Source organism: Perissodus microlepis, chromosome 16 (assembly GCF_051167445.1).
Source record: "Perissodus microlepis isolate ML-2025 ecotype Zambia chromosome 16, ASM5116744v1, whole genome shotgun sequence".
NCBI classification, from domain to species: Eukaryota; Metazoa; Chordata; class Actinopteri; order Cichliformes; family Cichlidae; genus Perissodus; species Perissodus microlepis.
Window position 1 is genome coordinate 21,725,164 of NC_140476.1, and position 23,698 is coordinate 21,748,861.

At 40.2% G+C, this 23,698-nt stretch overlaps 1 protein-coding gene across 8 annotated transcripts in view; it reads right to left on the reverse strand.

Annotated features, from left to right (window-relative positions):
- Nucleotides 1-17,148, reverse strand: part of abi3bpa (ABI family, member 3 (NESH) binding protein a) — a 27,926-nt gene extending 10,778 nt beyond the window's left edge. The window contains exons 1-13 of one of the 8 annotated variants that reach the window (XM_084954748.1): nucleotides 16,793-17,148; nucleotides 11,071-11,250; nucleotides 10,892-10,960; nucleotides 10,668-10,800; nucleotides 8,692-8,882; nucleotides 8,194-8,237; nucleotides 7,393-7,450; nucleotides 6,360-6,422; nucleotides 6,071-6,166; nucleotides 2,991-4,484; nucleotides 2,487-2,564; nucleotides 1,909-2,091; nucleotides 1,302-1,367 (exon numbers count right to left, since the gene is read on the reverse strand). In XM_084954748.1, the coding sequence (XP_084810874.1) occupies nucleotides 1,302-1,367; nucleotides 1,909-2,091; nucleotides 2,487-2,564; nucleotides 2,991-4,484; nucleotides 6,071-6,166; nucleotides 6,360-6,422; nucleotides 7,393-7,450; nucleotides 8,194-8,237; nucleotides 8,692-8,882; nucleotides 10,668-10,800; nucleotides 10,892-10,960; nucleotides 11,071-11,250; nucleotides 16,793-16,889 (2,752 nt within the window). In that variant the 5' untranslated portion in view covers nucleotides 16,890-17,148. Of the gene's footprint in view, nucleotides 1-1,301; nucleotides 1,371-1,908; nucleotides 2,092-2,486; nucleotides 2,565-2,990; nucleotides 4,485-6,070; nucleotides 6,167-6,359; nucleotides 6,423-7,392; nucleotides 7,451-8,193; nucleotides 8,238-8,691; nucleotides 8,883-10,667; nucleotides 10,801-10,891; nucleotides 10,961-11,070; nucleotides 11,251-16,792 lie in introns of all 8 variants that reach the window. The other 7 variants (XM_084954747.1, XM_084954749.1, XM_084954751.1 and 4 more) reach the window with 7 other exon arrangements.
- Nucleotides 17,149-23,698: the final 6,550 nt, after the last annotated feature.

The following is a 23,698-nucleotide window of genomic DNA, read 5'->3' on the forward strand; positions in this document are numbered from 1 at the left end:
CAAGGTGTAAAGTGGAAAGTCAACAATATGTCTACAAAGTGTATGACATGATGAGAGCTGCTCTACAGTTTCTACAGCAGGTGAGTTTGGTTTGATGTTTCACAATAAAACCACTAAAACACCACATTGAGCCTGCAATATGCCAAAAACATCTGACTCAGATCTGTGATTTAAAACAGCAGCAGCGGTGTGAGCGCTGGTTTCTGTCAGATAACTTCATCTTCTCTGGGGTTAGAATGTGAAAATATATGCAACCAAAACACCAAGATTTACGGTCAGGCCAGACAAATATTCCCAGTGAAATACATACCAGCGTCTCACAACACCGGGGTTATTACTTTTGCAACACACACTCAGATTTCATGTGTTTCATGGATGTGATTCAATAACGGACACGTGCATCCAACTATAAGCACAGCTTTCAAAAACAATTTCAAGTTTAAGTGCCAGTGTGAAACTCGGCTCTATAAAGCTATTGTGGACATGCTCTAATTCTTAGTTTCATTAAAAGCACACACTCTGTACCAGCTGCTAGTGTAGTATGCAAAGCTTTTGATATCAACATGAACAACTTCATTACTTTATAAAGGCAGGAAGGTGAACTATGTGTAGATGCTGTCCTTTAAACAAAGTCAGTGGGAGATTTCTGCTTAGATGAGCAGGGCGGCAGGCAAAATAAATGTTCCTTTTTTTGTAGAGTTGCTTCCAGAGAGCCTTGCGACTCCTTGAAGACCTCTGAAACTGTCCAAGTTTCCAGAAATAACACATAACAGCTGTGACATGGGACTGAAGCATTGAACTGCTCTACACAACTCCCAACAACAAGGAGTGAGCAGAGCGCCACCATTAATACATGCGGTCCAGACGTGGTTTGCATTACTATTTGAGATGGATTCAATTATTCTAATTAACTGAGCCTGCCTGGCAGAATGGAAACAATGTGAATCACCAAAAAAAGGGGCAACCCACATTCACCTTTCCCAGCTAGCACTCTCAGACTAACATAAACCAGTCCATATGTGCTATAGACTTGGTAATATGAAGACAGTTGTATAATAGATTTCATAATATGTGGCTTCAGTCTCAGTCAAGTGAAAGCCTCTGGGGCTGGACACATCGGACAACACAGACCATGACCAGAAAACACTGTCACATTGACGGATAAGCTGAAAGTCACAGAGCGGAAGTGCATTGTGACAAAAAGCACAGATCAGTGTGATGAAGTGGGATGGGGCGTGACAGTGCCTCTGAGGTTAGTGAGTTAGGAACACTGGAAGGCAATTATCTTGGTTTGTCTTTACCAGATTTTTCTTTGGGCCACACCATACGTCTAGGAAGAGCATTGCCCCTATGATGCGCCCCACTGGCTGCTGGAGGGAGAGAAAGGTCTGTTATATAATGTTTTGTGCCACTGAGGAAAAACATACCAGTACCAAATAAGAAGAAAGGCGAGATATCTGGGTAGTGAACAGGAGCGTATGTTTAAAAGAAAAAGAGATACAGAAGAGAAAGAAGGACTGTGGTGGCTGTGCTGTAGGCACAGCACTTGTCTTGGCATTGGTGGCGTAAAATGTGATGTGTCCTGGCCAGTGCTGAGGCCAGACTTCCCACCTGGCCAGCGAGAGGGACCGTAAATCATGTTAACGATCCTTACACCATACACGCCATTGCTGCTCGTGGTAAAAGTGTTAAATACACACCAAGCACATGTGGCAGAATGTGGAGAGGACAAAATTGATTGACTACGGTATGCTCTCACCACATATCGTGTAGCTAAAATCACTAGTCATGAGTTTGTTTATCTTCTTCTGTAGCTGTAGTGTGTGTAAGCGTGCTAAGAGAAGGTAATAACCTGAGGTAGCTGCTTGGAAAAAGAAATAAGTGAAGGGAAAGTGAGTATTCCATTACCGCCAGGTGTGCTGGAACTGTGAGAGGAAGTGACTGTCCTGGATTGTGAGAATGGTCTGGCAACATGATTAGTGGAATGAGAAGGAACCCATGTGCGACGCAGGGTGGTGTTTCTTCTTGCTGTAGGAACAGATGAGCTAATGGGAGAACGAGGAACTTCAGACGACCCGAGAACACCAGGACCTAGATGAGTAGAGAGGCAACTGGAAGTTAGTTAGCTGGGAGCTGGAAGGCTTGACCTAGATGGGATAAATGGTAAAGCATGTACGTGAAAAAGAATGCAGAGGAGCAGACACTGGATGAAATGACAGAGCGCCATAAATGAGATCGAAAGCTAGCCAGACTAATTTGTTTGCAAATGGGCAGGGGTGAGGTGAAGTGTGCTGCACTGAAGATGGAGCCACACATGGAGACAGGAACAACAACAGGACAGGGTGTGTGGGGTGATTGGATGGAGATGGAGATGGGGAAGCAGTGACATTGTCAAATGGTTTGAAATACAACTCAAAGCACCATTCTCTGTGTGGCTTGACAAAAAAGCAGAGATGGTAATGGGACAAACTTGTCATGGTGTTTACCATGATTGTATCTACCAGCCTTCTCTGTAGCCAGGGCAGGTCTTGGTAGAGGCTTGCCCTCTTCTTGTGGACTAGGAGCTGTGTGAAAGAAAACTCACTTTATATCTGGTATAAGATGCATGTGAACATAGTTTTAGTTTTTTAGTTTTTTAGTTTTTATTACAGGGGGCTTACCCTACTACTATTTGCCAGTTGTTGGTTTCAAAATGAATGCATTGACAAAAGTTGTTGTGATCACGATATTTAAGAATTAACTCATACACATGTCATGCAGTTATCCTCTTGGGTTTAACTAAGGTATGGATTACTATCAAAATATGTAACTTACTAAAATATACATTCTAGCTACTTCTGAGATAAGAGATGTAGAACTCTTTCTTTAAAACAGTTTCTTCATAAACTAATTCCGTCCCCATTAAAAATTAAATAATAACAATTAATAGCTAAGGTTTTAATGCTTAAATTGCAGATTACAAATTGTGGATTGAAAAGTAGGGTCTTTACCCGTAGGGACTGCCTGCTTTGAGGTGACCTTGGTGGGATCAGTGTAGGTCCTGGAGTGAGGCTGAAGCCCAGCTTGAGGTTTAGGTTGGGGCTTAGATGGAAGTTGGGGTTGTGACTGGGCCTTTGATGGAAACTGTGGCTTGGTAATGGGTTGAGGTACAACATGGTCCTGGGTATTTTTTGGAGGTTGTGATTTTAACTGTGGCAGAATTTTTGGTGGAGAGTTTTGCTTATCCCTAATTATTGGCTTTGAATGACTTTTTGGAAGTTGAGTTGATGGGTGAAGCTTGGGCTGCCTTTTTGGTTGAGAGAGTGGTTGGGGCTTGGTTTGGTTCTTGGGTTCGGGTTGTGTTGAGGGTTTGGAATGGGAAGAAATTATGCTTGGTTTTGATGCTGGTTGGATTCCAGACTTGTGCCTGGTACTTACACCTGGCTGTTGTTGTGGTGTCTTTGGTTTATGTGGTGGATTTGGAGATTTATTTTGAGGATGAGGTTGAGGTTGAGTTTGAGTCTTTAGCGGTCTTTCCTTGGTATAGGGAATGTGCTGGGGTATTGGATAAGTGGATTGAATAGATGGCACAGGAGTGGTTTGGGAACTTAGTTGATCTTGTCTCTGAGGCTGTGTCTGGGTCTTATGTTGCTCTTGTACTAGAGGTTGGGCCTGGCGTTTGGTGTAGGGTGTTGGCTGAGGCTGTGGTTCTGATTCAAGATGTGGTGTGGTTTGAAGATGTGATTGGGGTTTTGGTTTTGTCTGAGGCAGTGAAAGGGGGTGGGTATGCTCTGTAGGCTGGGATGCTGCCAGGTGTTGTTGAGGTTGGGTGTGGAGTTTGGGCTGGACTGTTGTTTGGATTTGCAGTTGAGGTTTTGTTTGAAATATAGGCTGGGCTGTTGAAAGGGGTTTTGGCTGTGCATGGAGCTTAGTACGGGCTGTTGTGTGGGGTTGTAGTTGGATCGGGACTTTCTGCTGGGGTGTTGTGTGGGGTTGCGGTTTCATTTGAATTTTGGACTGGGGTGTTGTGTGGGGTAGTGGTTGGATCTGAATTATAGACTGGGGTGTTATGTGGGGTTGTGGTTGCATCTGAATTTTCGACTGGGGTGTTGTGTGGAGTTTTGATGTGGTTTGGACTTTTATTTGGGGTGTTGTGTGGGGTTGTGGTTGGATCTGAATTATGGACTGGGGAGTTGTCCGGGCTTGTGGTTGCGACTGGATTTTGGGCTGGGATGTTCTGTGGGGTTGTGTCACAGTTTGGTCATGGGGCTTTGGGAGACGTTGAGCATTAACTCTGGGCTTCATTTGAGGCTGTTGGGGTTTGGGCTTTGGTAGTACTGAATACTGCCGCTGGAGCTTCAAGTTAGGTTGAGGTTGTACGTGCCCTCCACGATTCTCCACATTTGCCTGGACTACTGGCACAGGTGCCATGGTGGTTGTTATATGTAGTAAAGGATGGAGCTTGGGAGTTAATGGGACCTCAGATCTGGAGAGGTCTCCTCCTCCTGGGTTATGTGAGAAAAAGAAAAGATGGCCATGAAGCCACAGTTGTGTACTGTAAAATTTCAAAAATAATCTTCTGTTCCATTTACAAAATGTAAAAAAAATATATACATATATATTTTTTTCATCATCCAGGAAAGACATAAAAGCAAGAGAGCCAACAGTTTAGACCAACTGATGTGCTACTCAGAGCAATTATTGAAAAAAAAGAAAACAAGCAACACTGCTCTATGTTTGTCTCATAGGCCAAGTGCAATTTCAATGGCAGATAGAGCTTGTGCAGGTATTATGTGTTATGACAGGAAAGGCTATTGTGGTTAAGTGTGATGAGCATCTAAATTCACTGGTTATGATGACTTAGTGTGGAAGTTTGATAGACCATTCTAACCTGGTTGTTCAATCTAATGAGATGTTCCCATCAATGAGCGAGAATGAAGAAAAAGAGGAAGTCAAAAAAGAAGAGAAGGAAACGAGGAAAACAATAGTATTGTTTTAAAGTTTTCCATTTTCACAACTTTATATCTATACACCACCTCAGTGGATCTCAGCACAAACAGTGATGTTAATGCCGTTCAGCTTTGATTCATGGATTTAAACAAAACAAACAACAAAAAACAGTTGATTTGATCATGCACCAAAGTCTCTGCTCTTTTGGTCTGTACTGCTCCCATTAACATTTAGCATATCCTGAAAACACAGGGAGCTGTGTAGAAAATGGATGTAATTTCGAATTATAGTTAGCCCCTTGAATTAAAGCTACAACTTCAGTAACAGATCAATTTTATCCAATTTTAAACTATGGTGGCGTACACGGCCAAAAGTTTGGAATGATCTCCATTTACTTGAGGAACTAACTATATCCCATTTTGTGTTTCAGTGTCTACCTTCATGGTTTCAAATTACATTTCCAGCACTGTGTTTCTGCAGATCCCTGTGTTTGAGAACATAAATGTAAAAAAGGGGGAACAGACGACAGTGAAATACAGGGAAGAAAAAGGAATAACATAGTTTGTTGAAGTTCCTGTTGGAAGAAGAGAAAAAATTCCATCATGCAGTTTATTCATGCAGATTTCCACTGCCACCAACTCCACTGCATTAAAAGCAAAAGCCTCTAATCATCCAAAAATGGTAATAACCACACTGTGAATCCTGAAATAAAAATAAAGAGTTTAACATACCAACAAAAAAAATGCTAGACATGGAAATACAAAAAACTTTTTAAAAAATACAGTGGATATATCTGAGATATAATTTGGAATATGTATGATATGACTGAAATCAATTTTTTGAATGAGCAGCAGTTAATGAGGTTCTCAGAGCTCATTAAAAGTCACTAATATCTCAGGAATATAAAATCGTTTTGGCTTGCAGGCTTGTTCAACTAACTTTCAACAACTGAACCCTGAGAACATCATCAACAATCTCTGCAAGCTTTGTTGTTTTCCTAAAATCCCATGCATCCAAGATCACCCACATTATTGCAGCCCAAACAGCTGCTCATGCAACTAGTGCAATTCCGTCCATCATTTTACACAGCTGAAATGAGAGCCATGAAGCTTTTCAAAAAGAACCGTGATTCTCTGTTTACCAATTGGCTGTTTGTTGATCACAGTAGGTGCAGGTCCAGGAGTAGACAGGGTTTCCTTAGTAGTAGTTGTGGTTTTGGTTGTGGTTGTGGTTGGAGCTAAGAAAAATAGTGTATGTTAGTATAACCAAGAGAAAAGGTATGGGTCTACAACCTGTAGAATGTGCAGGGCAATATTGTTTGTATAATAAAAATTAGCTTTCACGACAGCTATAGAGAAGTCAGTGTCAGACATGAGGTCCAGAGATCTTTCTGACCTCTGAACTCAGTTTTAGGTCAGAAAAATCATTACCAAGAGTCGTCTGTGTGGCTATGTTCCTGGAGAGGGGCAGTCTGCCCCTGGTCTTGTTTTGGACTGACAAGGACAAAGCAGAGATTAAAGTCAAGGAGAGAAAAATTACAATGGCTTAATTTTCACTTCTGAAAAGCGGTAAATGATCATGATTAGTCAGTCATTTAAGAACAGCAAAATATGTTTTGAAAGACTCAGTTCACTAAACGTTTTGCACAAAAATGTTTAGTGCTGGTTTAATCCTCCAATATTAAACGTGGTATCTGAGAGCTAAAATTAGGAAATAATTCAAATGTGCATTAATTGATTTTGGTGTCAACAGAAACAATTTGTAAATGCAATGCTGACATTTCATCCCTCTGTCGTATTAATGCTCTTTACCGTCTTTTAAAATGTAGAAGTGAATAGCAACCCTTTTGACACTACTGTACACCGCCTAACAACACAACACTCCACACCATCATAATTGCTGTAGAAAGTACAGTTAGTTGATTTACCAAATCAAAACTAATCTTTTTAGACTGCGTTCAGTGGAATTGTGTTAAGCATTTGAGTATCTTGTTTATTATCAGAGAGATTAATTCATGCTGTGGTATGACAACAACCTCAAACATATAATCACATTAAAGACAAATCACTTTAAGGAACATAAAAAAAGGAGTCCCACGGATGATATCACCCCCACAGAAAATTCTTCATAACTTTATTGAGTCACTCAGGCATTACTTGAAGAGAAAGAAGAGCTAGAAAAGATGGAAAATCCGTGGAAAGTTCTTGTAGATGTTTGGAATACAGTGCTGAGTACTGTTAAAAACTGTACTTTGCATGCCCAGCTAAGTAAAATTATTTTAGAAGCTGGAGGTATATGGGGAAATCCTGTCTGCAGAACAATAAATTATGGCTTTATTAATATTTCCAGTGTTAAATCTTAAGGTAGGGGTCAGTGGAAAGGAATTCAAACAGAGATCTAAGCAGCAGTAGATTCTGCCTTCTGCATCAAATTCAACTCAGCAGTGTCTCTCTGTTTGCTTACCTGAGTAAGTGAGGTGAGGAAATGAGGGCAAGGAATGGGGACCTGAAGGTACAGGTTTCTGATGGGTGAAAGGCAAAAAAGACATGAAGAAAAAGTGGGTGTTAGTCTATGACTATCATAACAGGTGAAAAGAATTAGTATTTGGGCTGTACCATGTCTTTTCCTTTGTTGCATAACCTGTAACCTATAGCCTCTTTACACCATGTCAAGTTGGTAAAGTCCCTAGTGAGACTCTTGTTATTCAAAGCTTTCCTTTAAGGGCAAGTCCTGAGGCTAAATCTCAACAGCTGTGCTGTTTTATGAGATTGGCATGATAGAGCAGAGCCGCGCTGTTAGAAAATTTGTGCCACTTTTCTTTTCTGAACTCTTTTCAGCATTATTATCCCTCCTCCCTTGTGCCTCCAACTCATCTCCCTTTTTTTTAATCCCCACTCAAGTTAGTTGTAGCTGCAGACTGCTCTCTTTGGCTTGACTGCTCTCTCAGTCCTGGCTGCATCTATGCCGTTTCCATTCAGCAGTTGGATGGAAAATTAATGAGGCAAACAACCCTGAGAATAGCATAAGCTCACCAAAGTGTACAAGGACTCTAAAGCAGATTGCCCGTTCCAAATGCACAACCAATTCTTTTTTGTTTTCTTTGATAAATGGAAGTATACCTGTGCCATTTCATTACACACACTTGTTTACTGCAATTCTGAGCCTATTCGACCTCTAGTAGCACGTGTATCCACATAAAAATAGAATAAAACACTGAATATTTAGGTTTGTTTCAATAACAAACTGGCTGTATCCATTACATACCGCAGGGCTGACTGGAGGCCTAAAGATTTTCCTGATGACCTTCTCTAGAAACACAAGAGAAGAATCAGTAAATAAGTGACTTCAGTGGAAGAAACAATGTGAAAGAAAAAAAAATGGTTCGATTCAGTAACTGGAAATGCAATACTGCAGTGTAGCCTTGTCATGCTCACATAATCGGTAAAGACTGAAGCCCTATCTACACATGCACTGCAGCCCTGAAATCCTCTAGTCTTTAACAGAGCAGATTTTGGGATTGCACATGTCAGACTGAATGCTGAATTGTCTTTAACCTGCTCTCAGACAACGAGACAACCAGATTCTTATGACACTGTTCTTATACGAAAATGAGTTGTTGCATTTGTCCCAGAAATTTCTACCTTTTTCCTAGCACTACCTGTCAATCCATGTTTTTATTAAGATGTTAAAATAATTGTAGTCAGATTCGAGGTATTTGCTACAGAAGGTGATAATATGGCTAAGCAAAGAAGTCAAACTTGCCTTCGACTCCTGGCATGCTGATGTTGTGAACAACCGGCCTGCTCCACACACCGGTGCCATCCTTAGAATTTGGCTGGACACCAAACTCATAGACTGTGTTTGGCTTCAGTTTGTCAATGACTGTATCGCTTGTTGGACAGGTCTGGTAGTTCCACTTCCTGTTCTTCTCACGGTAACGCACTGTGTAGTGTCTGAGAACAAGACACAGAACAAACAGAACAACTCACACACAATGCATCCACTAATGATCACATCTGGAGGCATGATGCAAGAAGTACAAGGAGAATACGATGCTACTGTCGTAATCTTTTTTCATTTTCTTTTTAGCAAAACTTCGTGTGCTAACGATGCTGTCAATTAATTCCATTTCATTAAACAAAGTGACAAATGAATCTTTCCATGCCACGTTTCCATTTCTCTTGGATTTCCCTTGGCTACACGGGGCGCCTTGAACCCATCTTCTTAAAAGATGGAGTCAAAATCAGAAATCCCTCTGAAAATGGTTCAATCAAATTTATTGCTGTGTATCGCTGCCATCATTTGAACTGCACAGTGAGGTCGTGATTTGACTTGACTTGAGTCTGTGGCACAACTTAGTTTCTTTCCTTTCCTTTAACAGAACCAACAAACACATGGTTATTAATCTTTATATAAGACATATATATGAAAATAATATTTAACCACTGGAAGATTTGTTGCAAACAACAGAACCGTCACTAAAAAAAAAAAAAAAGTAGTACTTCATCAAACAAAATCTGTGTCACACTGTTGTGTGGGTTGACTCCTAAACACCTGTGTGCACAGGCTGCCCTGGATCCACTGCTAAGTAACATGAGAGGCTTCAGGGACTCATTTACTGTTCATGCACTTATTGCAGACTCTTTGCAGCAAATGTGTGTGTGAGAGGATAGAGATTGGACAGAGAAAGATTTATTCCACCAGCTGTTACTGAGCTCATCGTAACAACAGTACACCATTGGTACAAAAAAAGCTCAAAACCCTAGACTGGTACTTTAGGAAAAAAAGTACAAGCATTTAGTCTAGTTTGGCTGCAGTGACAGTTATGCCACTGGTAAGCAGTAATATATTGCAAGCAGTAAAAGGGACAGGTGCATAACATATCCTTAGAATAACAGATGTCCTCATTCACTCCTGAGGAGCTGGGTCAGTGGGATTGATAGCAATAACTGCACAAAGCTCAATTGAATACTCCAATTTGCTTCTGTGACTTCAAAACCTCTGAGCTGGCAAACATAACACATTTTTAAAATCACTCCAATTAATACCTCCCAAATATGGATATATCTGATGTCTATATGATATAAACATTCAAAAATTCACCACAAACCTTAAAAAACAATAAAAACAGCAACACACTCCATATAGCCCCATACATAATGAAGGTTCTCTTAAATTATTCTTAAACAAATTTAGCAAAACTTTTTTTTATATTAAAAAACAGTTCATTTGACATAGTTATAATCAGGGCGGCACATAAGTGGTCCGCAGGTGCGCATTCGCTGTCAAAATAAAAGACGCACCACCAGATAAGTAGTTGGAACGCGCGTTTCCGTACATAAGATCCGGAAACTCCGAGAATACGCACTTCTTTTGCAGTGGAGGAACACCAAAGTAATTGCTTATGGAGCTTGCTTCTTCGACATCTTTAAGAGTTCTGAACAAATGTCTGTCCTCCTCCAGAACATCTTATGTACGCAAACGCGCGTTCCAACTTCTTATCTGGTACGCGTCTTTTATTTTGACAGCGAATGCGCACCTGCGGACCACTTATGTTCAGCCCTGGTTATAATGTTGCCAAACTGCCAAAATTAAAAAAACAGACTTAGCCAATAGGGCTAAAAAACTAAATGATAAGATATTAACATTATATTGTGTTTATATTACCAAAGTCACAATGGTTCTTTCTCATTTTTTAAAGAAAAGCCTGCTTTGCGCAATGACACATTTAAGCTCACCCATCCTCCAGACAGTCATTCATGACGTTGCCTTCATAAGGGGTTTTCAGCAGTGTCCCCCAGGACAGAAGAACTGAGGTTGGCGTCACCGACCCAATGACCAGGTGCAGCGGCTTCTGCAATTCCACTTTACCTGAGAAAAGGTTTGCATCGTACTAAATGTGCAAAAAACACTTTCAGCAAGTCACATTGGTGATAACTTCCTTTGCTTTAAGCAGACATACCTGTGCACTGCTTCTTCACCTCGTTAGCAGGAATAGGCTGGACAGCTATAAGGTACTTGGGCTCAGCATCTAAAAGCAGAACAACAAACTGCAGGTTATATTTCCTCTGAGCCTCAGCAGCAAACACAATGTATTGATGAACACCTGGTCCTGCAGGGCACATCACCAGGCTTTCTTACCAAACTCTGTCTCATATGGTTTTCCATCTTCTGGCAGCTGAATGAACTGTTTGGAGAACATGCTGCCGCCGTATCCCAAGATGTATCCCTCCAGCCTGGTGTCAGTGTTGGGACGCAAAAACTTCATCACAATGGTGTCTCCTGTGGTGCTGATGCGGACTTTCATGTTTTGGCGTCTCACTGAGGAAGCAGCATCAGATTTATGTATTTTCTTTTACATTTTCTTTTGTTTCTTTCTTTTTTCTGCAGAGGTACAAAAACTGTCATTTTCAGTACCTCAGTACCTCTTTTCAGTCTCAGACTTTTCTGCTGCCCACTACTTCAAAAGCAACAAAGTAGCAAGTACAGTAAAAGCAGAGATTTGTGTGGTTGAAGTTCAACTGAGGTACAAGCCAACAGTTGTGATTTCATAAGCAGGCACATGTCTGCTTGCTTTCCAAATTGATAAGAACATTATTGTTTTCTGCAAACTACAAACATCATAAACTGTATATACTGCAGCTTGTTGCAGTGATCAAGGACTTTGAAGTGCTCTGAAGCAGCTTTTAAAAACAACAGTGCATATCCAATCTTTGATCATTTCAGATATCAAAAAAAAAGATCAGCAAAGCTGGAACATTCTTGTCTTGATTTGAAAACTGGCAAACACAAAGAATACAGTCCCAGTCAGATAGGACAAATGCTAGATGAGAACAGGCACTAGAGAGGACGAGAGCTTCCCCAGAATGCACACCATGGCTGTATTTTCATGGTGACCTAGAAGAAACCTTCAGCGTTGACACGTCCCATGGAAAATGATCTGTGTTGGCTTTAAAACAATCTGCTTATCTATATTAAATGGTGTCATAAATTCATGAAAAAGTTGGCATCATCATAAAGTCAAGGAAAAAGGAACTCTCCGTGTCTTCAAACACAATATGTGGAAAAGTTTGTTTACCTTTTCTCATTATTTGCCTCTGTCATGTGGCCCGTCACACTAGCCAATAACTAGGAATGCTAACAATTAGCCAATTTACAATAGGAATACTAATAAACATCAGAGAACTGAGACAAGTGCAGCTGCTCCAGGAGTGTGACTGACCCTTGCCTGATGCACATGTAAAGCAAAAACACCAGTGCACACTTGGATAATACGCTGTGAGCAGTAATGATGGAAAGACTGTCAGTCTGCTTTAATTCAGTGACGTCATCCTCTGCATCTTTAAATATTTTTTTGCAGTGGATCTCACAAATGAGCCTACATGCACTAAATTGCTCATAGTCTACAAGGTTTAAAACAATGGGCTTTCTGCTTGGATTACGACTTGTATCATAGTCTCCACAGCACATGTCCTTGGCTCATATTTCAGTTAAATGAAATAGTGGAACTTTGCAGGAGGAATACTGCCAGGAAGCAGCCAAACGCCAAAACAGACACTGACAGTGAAAGAGGGGGAAGCCCTGGATTTGAAAAATACCCTTATGCTTTTCCAGCGATGTGTTTCCTATAAAATCTGCATTTGTTTCGATTCTCACGTCAGTATTTCCGATAAAAACAAGAAACTGGCGCAGGGGGAGATGGGCTCAGAGTGCATAAAATATTAGGAAACTTCTGGCAACGCATTTTAAACTCCAGAACAAGCAAACATCGAATCTGCCCCATGACAACCTGCCCAAAGCCCGGTCATCTGGCCCATGCAACGCTTACACACTGTTAAGGCTTATCTGTATTTCCAGAGAAAAATGAATAAAGGTTTAGGAATGAATCCAGTCAATGTGCTGACAATAAATCAAGTACAGTGAAAAGGAAAAGCACTGATGTTCAAGCTGTTTTTACACATGAAATGTAACTTTTACTTTTACGTTTGCTGCTGTAAAATACTTGTTTTGATTTAGGCAAGGGTGTAGCCCGAATAAAGCAGAGGGGGGCAGGACACAGGACAGCCACTCACAAGACCATCATTACCTGTGCTTCTCTTAAATCAGAGCAAACCATCATCACACAAAGAGCTGGCAAGTTATGGACCATTTAATATCAAACAGTGTGAGACAATAGTGTTCTCAGATGCACCTAGAAGAGTTCAGAGCTGAAATCTCACCCCTAATAACCAAGGACGGAGTACTGAACAGGCCAAAAGGAGGGTCAAAAAAGGGAACCAAAACAACAAATTCATTTTTTCCTGTTTAGATCTGTGACCTGTTACATAAGCGTGCTGGAGGAGCTTTTGCAGCTCTGCCCAGGGGATCAATAATAAGAGTCACATAATCGGTCCATGTTAAAGCTGGAGAGTGGGACTTTTGTATGAACATGAACCTTTTGCCATATAAGTTAACCCAATGTTGATTAATCCAGTACTGAATAAATCTCTTGGCAATATCCTAGAGTGTTAAAGTATCATTTCTGTGCTGGTACGCCAGTAGGTATTTCACTTCAGCGAGCAATGATTAGTTTTTCTTAGCTGAAGGAGCAGACCAACACACGCAGAGCATGCTACACCAGCTAGGAGTATGGTGGAGATCATGGCAGAAAGACTTAAGGAAACGTTGAAGAAAAGCTTGTGATATTAAAAAGAAAAATCCATGTTCTGAGGAAGGATAGGAGTCTGAAAACGATAACGATCAATGCTGAGAAGAAGAGAAAATGTCATAATTGCAAAAAGAATGAAAGAAAACTGATTAAAAAAAGCTGCTACTATGCCAACCTGTTTTAATCAGTTTCATCTGTATGTTGCACACACACACACACATGCACTGGGGGGTAAAGCCCATTCATCACTGAATACTGTATAAGCACATCAATCATAACACTGGGAGTTGGCCTATAAACTTGTCGGATTATGCAATAAACTTTGCCACATCACACAACAAACAATTCGGCTCGTAGTCACCCTGGACCGATATCAAGACAACGTAATCCTGCTGGCTGGATATAGAGAAACACCCTCGAATGAGAAACTTAATCTTGGCTCTGCAGAGAGGCCGTGTTGGATCACTGATGGATGATCCTGCAGTGAAGAGAGTAGGTTAATTGGGTTGTCAGTTGCTCTCTTAAGCTTCAACCTGAGTGCAACGTGATATTTTTGGTCATTAAAATTAAACATTGCAGCATGGATCTGCATAACATATGGCTTGTTGGCTTTAAAACATTATGACATTATGACATTATCAAACCACAAATCTTCACCATGAGCAGCCCTCTCTTGATGTAGTAGATTGTACTAAATGAGAACAAATAGACTGACTTTTCCACTCATGCTGATTTGAGAACCAATGGATGATAAATACAGATGCAAAACCCAACACAACCTCCCCATAAAAGCAAATCTGAAGGAGGCTTGTTTTGTTTTCAAAATGCAATGCAAAAAGAAATGTTGCTGTCTTTGTTTGAAGTAGTTTTGGTGGATGGAAGTGACACAGAACAGTGGTTTCATGTTAGTTTGTCTTGAGTCAGAGCAGCCGAACACCACAGCTAACCAAATTTCAATACAATGCTTGTGATTATTGCTCTGTATTAACTATTAACTAATTATTGTATTAACTATAAAGACAAACATGATATCCTTCCCAGTATCCTCTGATCTGGTGTAGAGTATTTTGGCCTCTCAGATTTCTGTCCTGGAAGTAAAGACGTAGAGAGACTTGGCTTCCTCTTCCTGTGAGGACAGACAGATGTTTTATGGAGCTTGGTATAACAGTCACTTTCATGTAACAAAATGGAGTGTTAACATTTCTCAGAGCCCCGTGCCAGCCAAAGCAGCAGGTGTTTGAAAAACTGACCTATAATGGCTCTAATGAGAACCACTCCAGACCAGGATAATTCAGCCCAGAAAATATCTACTGTAATTCAGCAGGAGACCGTACCTTGCAGCCTAGCAGCAGATAATTGTGCCTGGAATTTGACTCCTGCTTTTTACCCCAACTTTGGCTTCCATGCAGGTCTCGCTGCGCTCACATTTAATATCCCCCCATGTCAGATTCAACTGCAAGGAACAGCTGTTTTCCCTTGTTCCTATGGCGTTGCTCCATCTCGTCCTTCACCGCCTTTTCTCCATCTCTGCCATCCTGCATGACTCAATAGCCATCTTTCCATCAACCTGATCCTCTTTTTAACTTCCTAAAGTACTTTGAATTCATCTGTCTTGTCCTCTAATCTCGTCCACTTTCCTCTCTCCTGCCATATTTCTCTCTCATTAATCTCCACATGGCACGAGGCCATGTTTGGTCTGGCACAGCTGCAGTTAGCATCCTATACAATATATTGTCCTCAAGTGGGATAGTGGTAAATAATTTTAGTATTAGCAGAGATTTAACTCATTCAGATACAGATGGAAAAAATGTTTAAGAGCACAAATGCATAACTAAGAATTAAAAGCACTGGAAAGTAGACTGACATCCATATATTTTGCTCTATCTGTCAGACAATAAAGCAAACTAATTTTGCAGTAAACCAGGTTTTATCTTTGGTCCAAGCAGAACGATACAGACATTTACCCCTCTGTTCCCATAGCATCAATACACACAGCCCCTTTCATCTAGCTGCCAGAGCTGCACACTGAGATTTGTCTGTAAGCCAACTTCAGTGAGCAGATTACACACTGGAAGCAGCCTTTGTTTTCACCAGCTCCAGCCCTCTCACCCCAAATCACTTTTAGTACCATCCAAATCTTTAAAGGGCACCCAAGTTTTAGTCAGAAAATACATCAAGGCTATGAAGCACGGTCTCAAAGTTTGCTTTACTTTGTGTGTGTACTTTGGTTTCTGGATAATTAAATAACATGTAAAACATTTGCGTGTTTTTCCAAGAATGTTGCAAGAATCAAATCAGACATAAGACTCAATACACGGGGAGGTGTTGATGAGTTGGAGACCTCAAACTGATTTTTGTAGATGTCAGAGTGGAGGCACTTTAGCAAAAATGTTTTTCGGTCAGCAGGTTTTTTAAATCTGAAGAGTCTGTATGTATTTAACTTTAAGTGGTGTTTTCAGGGAGGCTGGTAATAATCCTCTAATGAGAAAAATTTAATTTTAAAAAAATCTTTTGCCAGAGACAATGTATGCAAGTAACTGGCCAATTTCTGCACTATTGAGATCAGCTTGTTGGGCATGAATTCAGGAACAGTTTTTCTACAAGTGTAACCCTTGACCCCAAACTTGGGCTCATTAAATCAAGAATGTGGACAAACCACAGGCCTAAAAAAGGTTCACACAGCATCTAATTAGTTTGCATGACAGGGTGACATTAGAGAGACAGGTTGATTTATGTTCCCAATTTAGAGCTAGGGTTAAACAGCATTTTAAAACTCTTGTCTAATTTATCACCTATCATCTTCACCCATTTTTGTTAATTTCTTTAATTGTTATTCGAGAACTATCATGGCACTTTAAACAGGAGTATCTATCACTTAGGGTGATATGCAGTGAGAGGTTGACTCAGTACTGTTATGAGTCCTTCTGTCATTCATCCTTGAAACAAATATCCATCTTCCTAACAAAATCAAATTGTCTTTCTAATCCTTTCAGCATGCAATTGGAAAAAGACAACAGTCCAACTAACACAGAAAGAGTTACATTCATTTCCACTTGCATGGATCTTAAACTATAGAAGGAGAACTACAATGAAGAAAACCACAATGATCACTCATTAAAATATGTAACAAATACCTCACTTGTCATGCAATCAGTAGTTTCCCCCGTCGCTGATTTTTAAGCACATGACAGTAAGACAAATGCAAAGACCACCTACCTCTGACCACAGAGGGACCAGACAGAGCTATCCTAAAGATGAAGACTGCAAGGATAAGGGCTAGAAAGATGTGCGAGTGCTGCTGCATCTTCATCATCTGCTGATGTCGGCTCTCAGATCTGCAGTGATCTGAATGATCTCAGAGATCTCACACCACGAGTGAGTCAAATAAATGCTTTCACTGATTTGGCAACAGGTGGTTGAGTGAAGTGTCTGCAGCAGGAATCAGGCTAGACGTGTCCGAGTGGCTGGATACTTGTCTGAGCTTCTGGTTCTCGGGACTAGTGCTGTTCCCTAGACTGGACTTCTGGATGCAGCAGGCTGCTCCTGCACCATCTATACCTCCGGATCAGAGGGAGGGGACAGATGGCGCAAGACCCACCCACTCTCCTCCTGCTGCCCCATCTCTCCTTTGCGCCGCACTCTCTCGTTTTCACACTCTTTCCCTGCAAATGGAGAGGAGGTTTTCTCCAAGCCACCCACCCTCCACAGCCTTCTTTTCTTTTCTTAGATCATTATGTTGTGTCCCCATTTCTCCATTTGTTACCTCGTCACTGTAAATCTTTTCAGGACCTCTAAGAGTGTCATTGACATATGACATTTACATGAAAGTTTAAAAATCTGTTTATTCATATTGTCAAACCCAATTTTTGTCTAATCAGATTTTTGTCTGAGCAATAATCTTTGGATTTGAATTTTGCGAGACCCTAGATTTTGTTTAATTTCTGTCACTTTTGACCAGGGGAAAAATGGGCAACTAAGTGTTTGAGGGCAACTCAAACACTTAGTTAAAGATCTTTTTTGCATGAACATTGAATATTTTGTATCCCTATCCTGTGCAGCAAAGTTGAGCTGAGTCACATTAAAACTTGAGGATGAAGCTGTTTCAGCTTCTATGCAATACTCCAGCTGACATATACTCCGTATATCATACAGCTTTATCCTCTCTGACTGCTGACCTAGAGTCTCAAAAAGAGAATACAAACAGTATAGGTCTGTAGAGAAAGAAGAGATTGTCAGGTGCTCAAATCAAGCAGAAATCAGAATAGGTAGTCTATTGGAATCATATTGAGAAGATCGATTCCATCAGGTGCATCATCTCATCCAATGCACTTTTGTTGTTTCCAAAAAAAGATCCTTGCATCTGTTTCTATCTTCTTCTATAAATACAATCACATTATCTGTGTAAAGATTGTCAATGGAAAAAAGAACTATAAATGGCCATACAAGCGCAAACAATGTTGAGTATGTCTGTCACCACAAGATAGTGCACATCTATCTGTATGTTACAGAGTACCAGAGTTGCCATTAACATGCAGCAATGGGTGGTTTGCATGAGTGGAGTTCAAGAGATGAACCACAATGGAAGTAGGCTACTACCTGACTTAGGAATAGAAGAAGAAGAATAGAAGAAAAGCCCTTTATCATCATTGTACATGTACAATGAAATTATGGGTGCACCATGCCAAATGTGAGAGAGAGAGAGAGAGAGAGAGAGATAGGTAGATAAGAGGAATATATACAAACTAGAGGAATATATACAAAACAAGAAAAAACACACAACGGAGCGTAAAGTGGCTGGAAGCAGCCTCCAAGGGGTGGCAGAGGGTAGCCAATGATTTTTTTAGGCGGTGTTAATTACCCATGGCTAAGCTATATGGCTAGCCATACAGCCATATAGCTTTAACCCATAAAAAATGCTTTAGTTACAAAGAAACACAGCATTCAGCAGAATGGTTACCATCAAACCAAGAAACCCAATCAACAAATAGGCCAAACAGGGATTACCATGCGTGTGGCTTTAGTTTGTCATGTGTTGACAGTGTTAGTGTAAATACTCTCACTACCAGAAGGGGGAGACAAAAGTTCCACACTGGTGGTTTAAATGTGAAAATAAATGTGGGATTACAAGCAGCAGGTCTCCACAGCCTGAGTGTGTTCCAGTTAAATCCCCAATATGTCATTTAGTCACACATACACACACTTAAGTCTCTACAAGTTGACGTAATGTGCATCCAAATTCGACAAGTTGTGAGCATACAGAATAAGGCTTTTACATTTGCTGGAAACAACGCCATCATCCTTTCTATAAATACATTCTTTGCAAGTCACGTGCAGCACAGACCAGCTGACAAAAAAACCCAAAAAAACAACTGCCTTTGGCAACCATGTGTCATACATTTGGACATGATTTTCCTGTGCATCACTAACACATGGTGACAGCGTTGCATCATGGGCTTTCTTTGAAATCACCACTCTTTACAGTCACAGCGTTTAGTTTTTGCATCTGTTTGTGTGCATGCTCGACTGCGTTTCCTTGAGCCCGTCGTATTTCTGGTCAGCCAAGAATATCAGCCCTCACAGACAGACACAGACACAGACTGTTTGTGCAAGGCTCACACATCTGCTAGCACATGCGTGTTTATGTGCGTGTGTATTTAAACATCTCCACCCTCCAATACACTGCACTCCATCCCATCCCACATGTCATTACACGAGACGGGAAATGCTATTGCTTACCAGAGGAGGTGTTTCTTCTGTGGAAGTCCCTGAACAGATAGCTTTGGCCTTCATCACGTCAGAATCAATTAAACCAAAAATGAATCATAGGCTACTAGTGAAAATGTTTTTAAAAAGTTATGAAGACTGGGTGTAACCAGTTTCCTTAAACTGCTTTTCTGTGGGATGAATGGAAACATGACAGATAAAGACCAAATAAATTATTGATTGATTCATAAAAGAGCATTAAAAGAAACTTTCTTAAGCAGGTCAAAAGAATTTGATTTCTAACTTAGGCCCCTCTGATCTAAAACCCACAAATCAAGTTAATATGAAAGCTTTGCCATTTTCCCTTTTACAATGCCAGCGTAAATGCGGGTTCATACAGGAATATCCACGGACCAAATGTGGAAAAAAACAACAGCCAGGCAACTACTGAGCAAACTAACATAACCAAAAAAGCAGCTCGGGAGTGTGCCACTACTCTGAGTACGGTGGGGTATAAAAATACTCTGGTTAATATACATCCACATCCAAAAGTGCATTACCTCCATTACATAACCAGAAAAATCACATATTTTATTTTCTACCTTTTTGCATGCAGCTTATTTACATGGACAAATGTCTGGACGTTGTCCAACAATGAGCGCTATAACCAACAACTGCAAAACAGCTGTGAGTTAATCCCACAGGCAACTGTATGCATCAAAGTCAATGTGCTTTTTTTGTCACTGACAAGCTTAGATTGTTTGTCTAAGTGAGTGTGATTGTTTTTGATATCGAGCCATGCTTTTGCTTGTACTAATACCAAATCAACAAAATAAGGTTAGTTCCACTCTGTCTGCAGCAGGTCTGTCCAGTCTTGGAACAGCTTTTTTTTTCCAGCAAAGTGCAGATTTGGGTTCTTCTTCTGTTTGACTGGTGGTAATCCTTCCAGTTAAAATGGTCACGGCAAACACAACTGCCTGCAAGGCACAGCATAAGGTCAGTGCATCCCCAGCTTCAACAAATACCTAGCAATTATAGCTGTCAAATAAATGTAATAGAGTAAAAAAGGAATAATAATTCCCTCTAAAGCAGGCATAGATAAATCATTTTCCCAAGAGTCCAAATGAGAAACTGGGACTGTTGTGAAGCATTGCAGCAATAAGTTTAAAAAGAGGTAAAATTAATATTGAGCAGCATATTATTGTGGCCTTACAAAACAGTCCCTGTTTCTCAGGTCATGGAGTCAAAGCAAAAACGTCAAGAAATGTAAATAGAAAAATGCAAGTACCTCAAAGAGTACAATACTTCAGTTAAAGCACTTACACCATTTACACCATGCTATTGATTTATTTACTTCCATTTCATCTTTACCCCCACCACAACCAACAACAACTTTTATTCTTATACGCTTATATTTCCTCAGTTTTCTTTTCACACCTCTCATAAATATCTTATCCAAAAAAGAGCCTTCCCTTTTTTTCAACTTTTTACCCAATGTTCTCACTGCCTTGCAACACAACCAATTTCTCTGGTTTCCTTCATCCCACTTGCCTTGTTGAATGCAGTCTGGTTTCTATCACTAGAGGAAATATATGTGGTCACCTAATTCATATTTTCAAGAGTTGCAACGCAACAGAATGAACATTACATTCAAAGCTTATAAACAATATTTGTATGTAAACCCTTTGGCAGAGCGCATTTTGCTGGATGGAACTAATTTTTTGTGCGGCATTCTTGAAACAGTTTACAGCACAAACAACAATAGAAATGGACTTTCACTTTCAGGACTTACAGTACAAATCACACTACGTGGGGTAGATGTTCTGAGCTGTTCTGTTACAATTTTTTATTGAAACACTAAGCAGCAGTGATTCAGAGTGAAAACTACTGTTAACTAAATAAAAGATAAATGATTCAGAGCGTCAGATTTTACAGGAGACTCACAAAAAAAGAAAAATCCTAGCTCTATTCCTCCTGAGTGTCAACCACTTGGCATCATAATTCCCTACATTTCCCAATCTGCATCTTCTTATTTTAAACCGTTGATTTGCAGTAATGCATCGCTACTGCTGCCTGCCACATCCTGCAGTTAGTATTTCTGAAGAAATGTTTTGCACATATAAAAACAGTTATGTTTGTTAGCTTTGCAACCAATGCTCTAATGAAAAAAAGCAGTCACATTCCTCCATAAAAAGATGAATTCTAATAAGACTGTCACTCGTTACGACCTACAGTACATGATGCTGCAAAACATGTTACAGAGCAAAGTCATTTTCATATACTTATTGACTCTGAAACTCTTAAAGTCTGCAGTTGATCTCAATAAACGTAACAGAGTAGCCTTTCTTCCCAGTGTTTCCCAACCACTGTGTCGTGGAAGATTATCTGGTTCCACCTGATTAGTAATCTAAGCGATCAGCGTGAGTAACGGGCAGAACAATTACATTCTCTTCCACTAGAGGGCAGTACAACTACCTGCTCTAATTAAATGGGTTGCCAACTGCCAATAAAACAGAAGAAGAGGAAGAAGCAACTACATAATCCGGTTGTTAAGTCTGACGTCACTAGCCGTGTCTGGGCCTAAACTCCGCTGCAGGTCCATATATCAAACGATCACTATGGCATTACTGAGAGTTGAAAAACTGTCTAAAGTCTTTCATCTTTAATAAAATGATCAGCGTTCTGCTCTACCAGGTGTAACAATTGAGTTTAACATCCAGGCATCCATGAAAACGGAATTTTTGACATTTAACGGAGTTAGAAGTTAGCTCGCTAGCTTCTATCTAAATACAACATAGCATGTCCTGACTGCGGGGTTTTGGAAACAAATTAAAACGTACAGCTCTGTTATCACTTCCAACATAAATGAAGTTAACTTTTTTTCGACTCAATAAAAGTTAACGTGAGTGTTCTCGATGGTCAGGAACAAATGTAATCGCATGGCAGGATGCTGTAAAAGGACCAAACTTCAGCCAGGAGAACAACTGAGATAATCCATCCCCAATACGAGGTTAGTCATTCATATACTGCTGCATGGGCTGGGCTGTAGTTACATCCTAAGGTTTTAAAAACTGAGCTTAAATAAATGATTAGAGCTAATAAAAGCCGAGGGAGGTCAACAGTGATCACTGACTGTTTTAGGAGCTTTTTGAGATTAAATAGAAGAAAATACAAAACATTAAACATGTTAACAACACAAAAGCCATATTAAACGCAGACTACTTTAGGCCCGGAAGTAGGATTCGTCACGTCATCACTTAACGACCGGATAGTCATGCTGAGGATGCGGAGTGTAATAGCAATGGAAAACTATTTGAAAAGACAAAACTGGTCAGTCTGACCTGGGTCCTGGAGAAAATTCCGACCCAGATAAAGGCCCTAGCATGAGTAGTGGTCAGAAGAAAGCAAAAAAGGTATACTGGGGACAAGTACCTGGTGCGTGGGGAAAAATTATCAATAGGCTTTTTGTGACATTTTTGTTTGGTGGTGTGCCGTGTGATTTTTCTACTGTGAAATATTTGCCGTGGCTCCAAAAGGTTGGGAAATGTATTGTAGCTTAATATTTATTCATTATTTTTTAACTTGACTTTTGTGCCGTAAATTTGAGGTTATTTCAAATTAAATACTGAAGTTAAATGGCACAGCTGGCCAAAATAGCACTAAGTGGAAGAAGGATTTAATCCTGGTGTGTAAAACATGAGACTTAAAATATGAGGACTTGTGTATTGTACAAGACCCCCAAATTACACGGATGTATGTTACAACATTGTTTTGAAGGAGGTGGTTATATGTTTAAGTTCTTAACTTATTTAGTTGATGTTCATAATTACTCTGTAATAATTATGAATGTCATTATAACCCTGAGCTGCTACCAAAACATTGAGATAGAAAGATCTTGACTGCAGAAAAAAAGTGCATGTATGAGAAGAACCAGCCCATTTACCATTTCCAGCAGTAATAAATACTCCGGGTTCAGAGGATCCCTGTGGTTCCTGAATTATTTTTGTGGTGAGGAAAAAATAAATCAGACATTTTCTCTGCCGCACACTGTCATGAGCCACTGTGCAGCCCTTTTTTCTTATTTTGGTGCCTTTTATTCCACATTCCTTTCTCAGCTAAGTCACACTGTCCCCTTGCTGCTTTTGTCATCACAGATTCATCACTTCTTTCTTTCATTTTACGGCTTTTCAGCACATCATCATTCAGATCTGCCAACATGCACCACACAGCTGGAAAACCTGTATCAGTGATGGGTGCAAAAAAATAAAACAAAACAGCAGTTGTACAAAGAAAAGATCAGTTTTTGTCTGTCAGTTTACACAAGCTTGATTACAATTGGGGAAAAAATTCAAATTTCTTATCCACAGGACATTGGTCACCATACTCCATGAAAACAGATCACATTTAAACTGGTGGAAA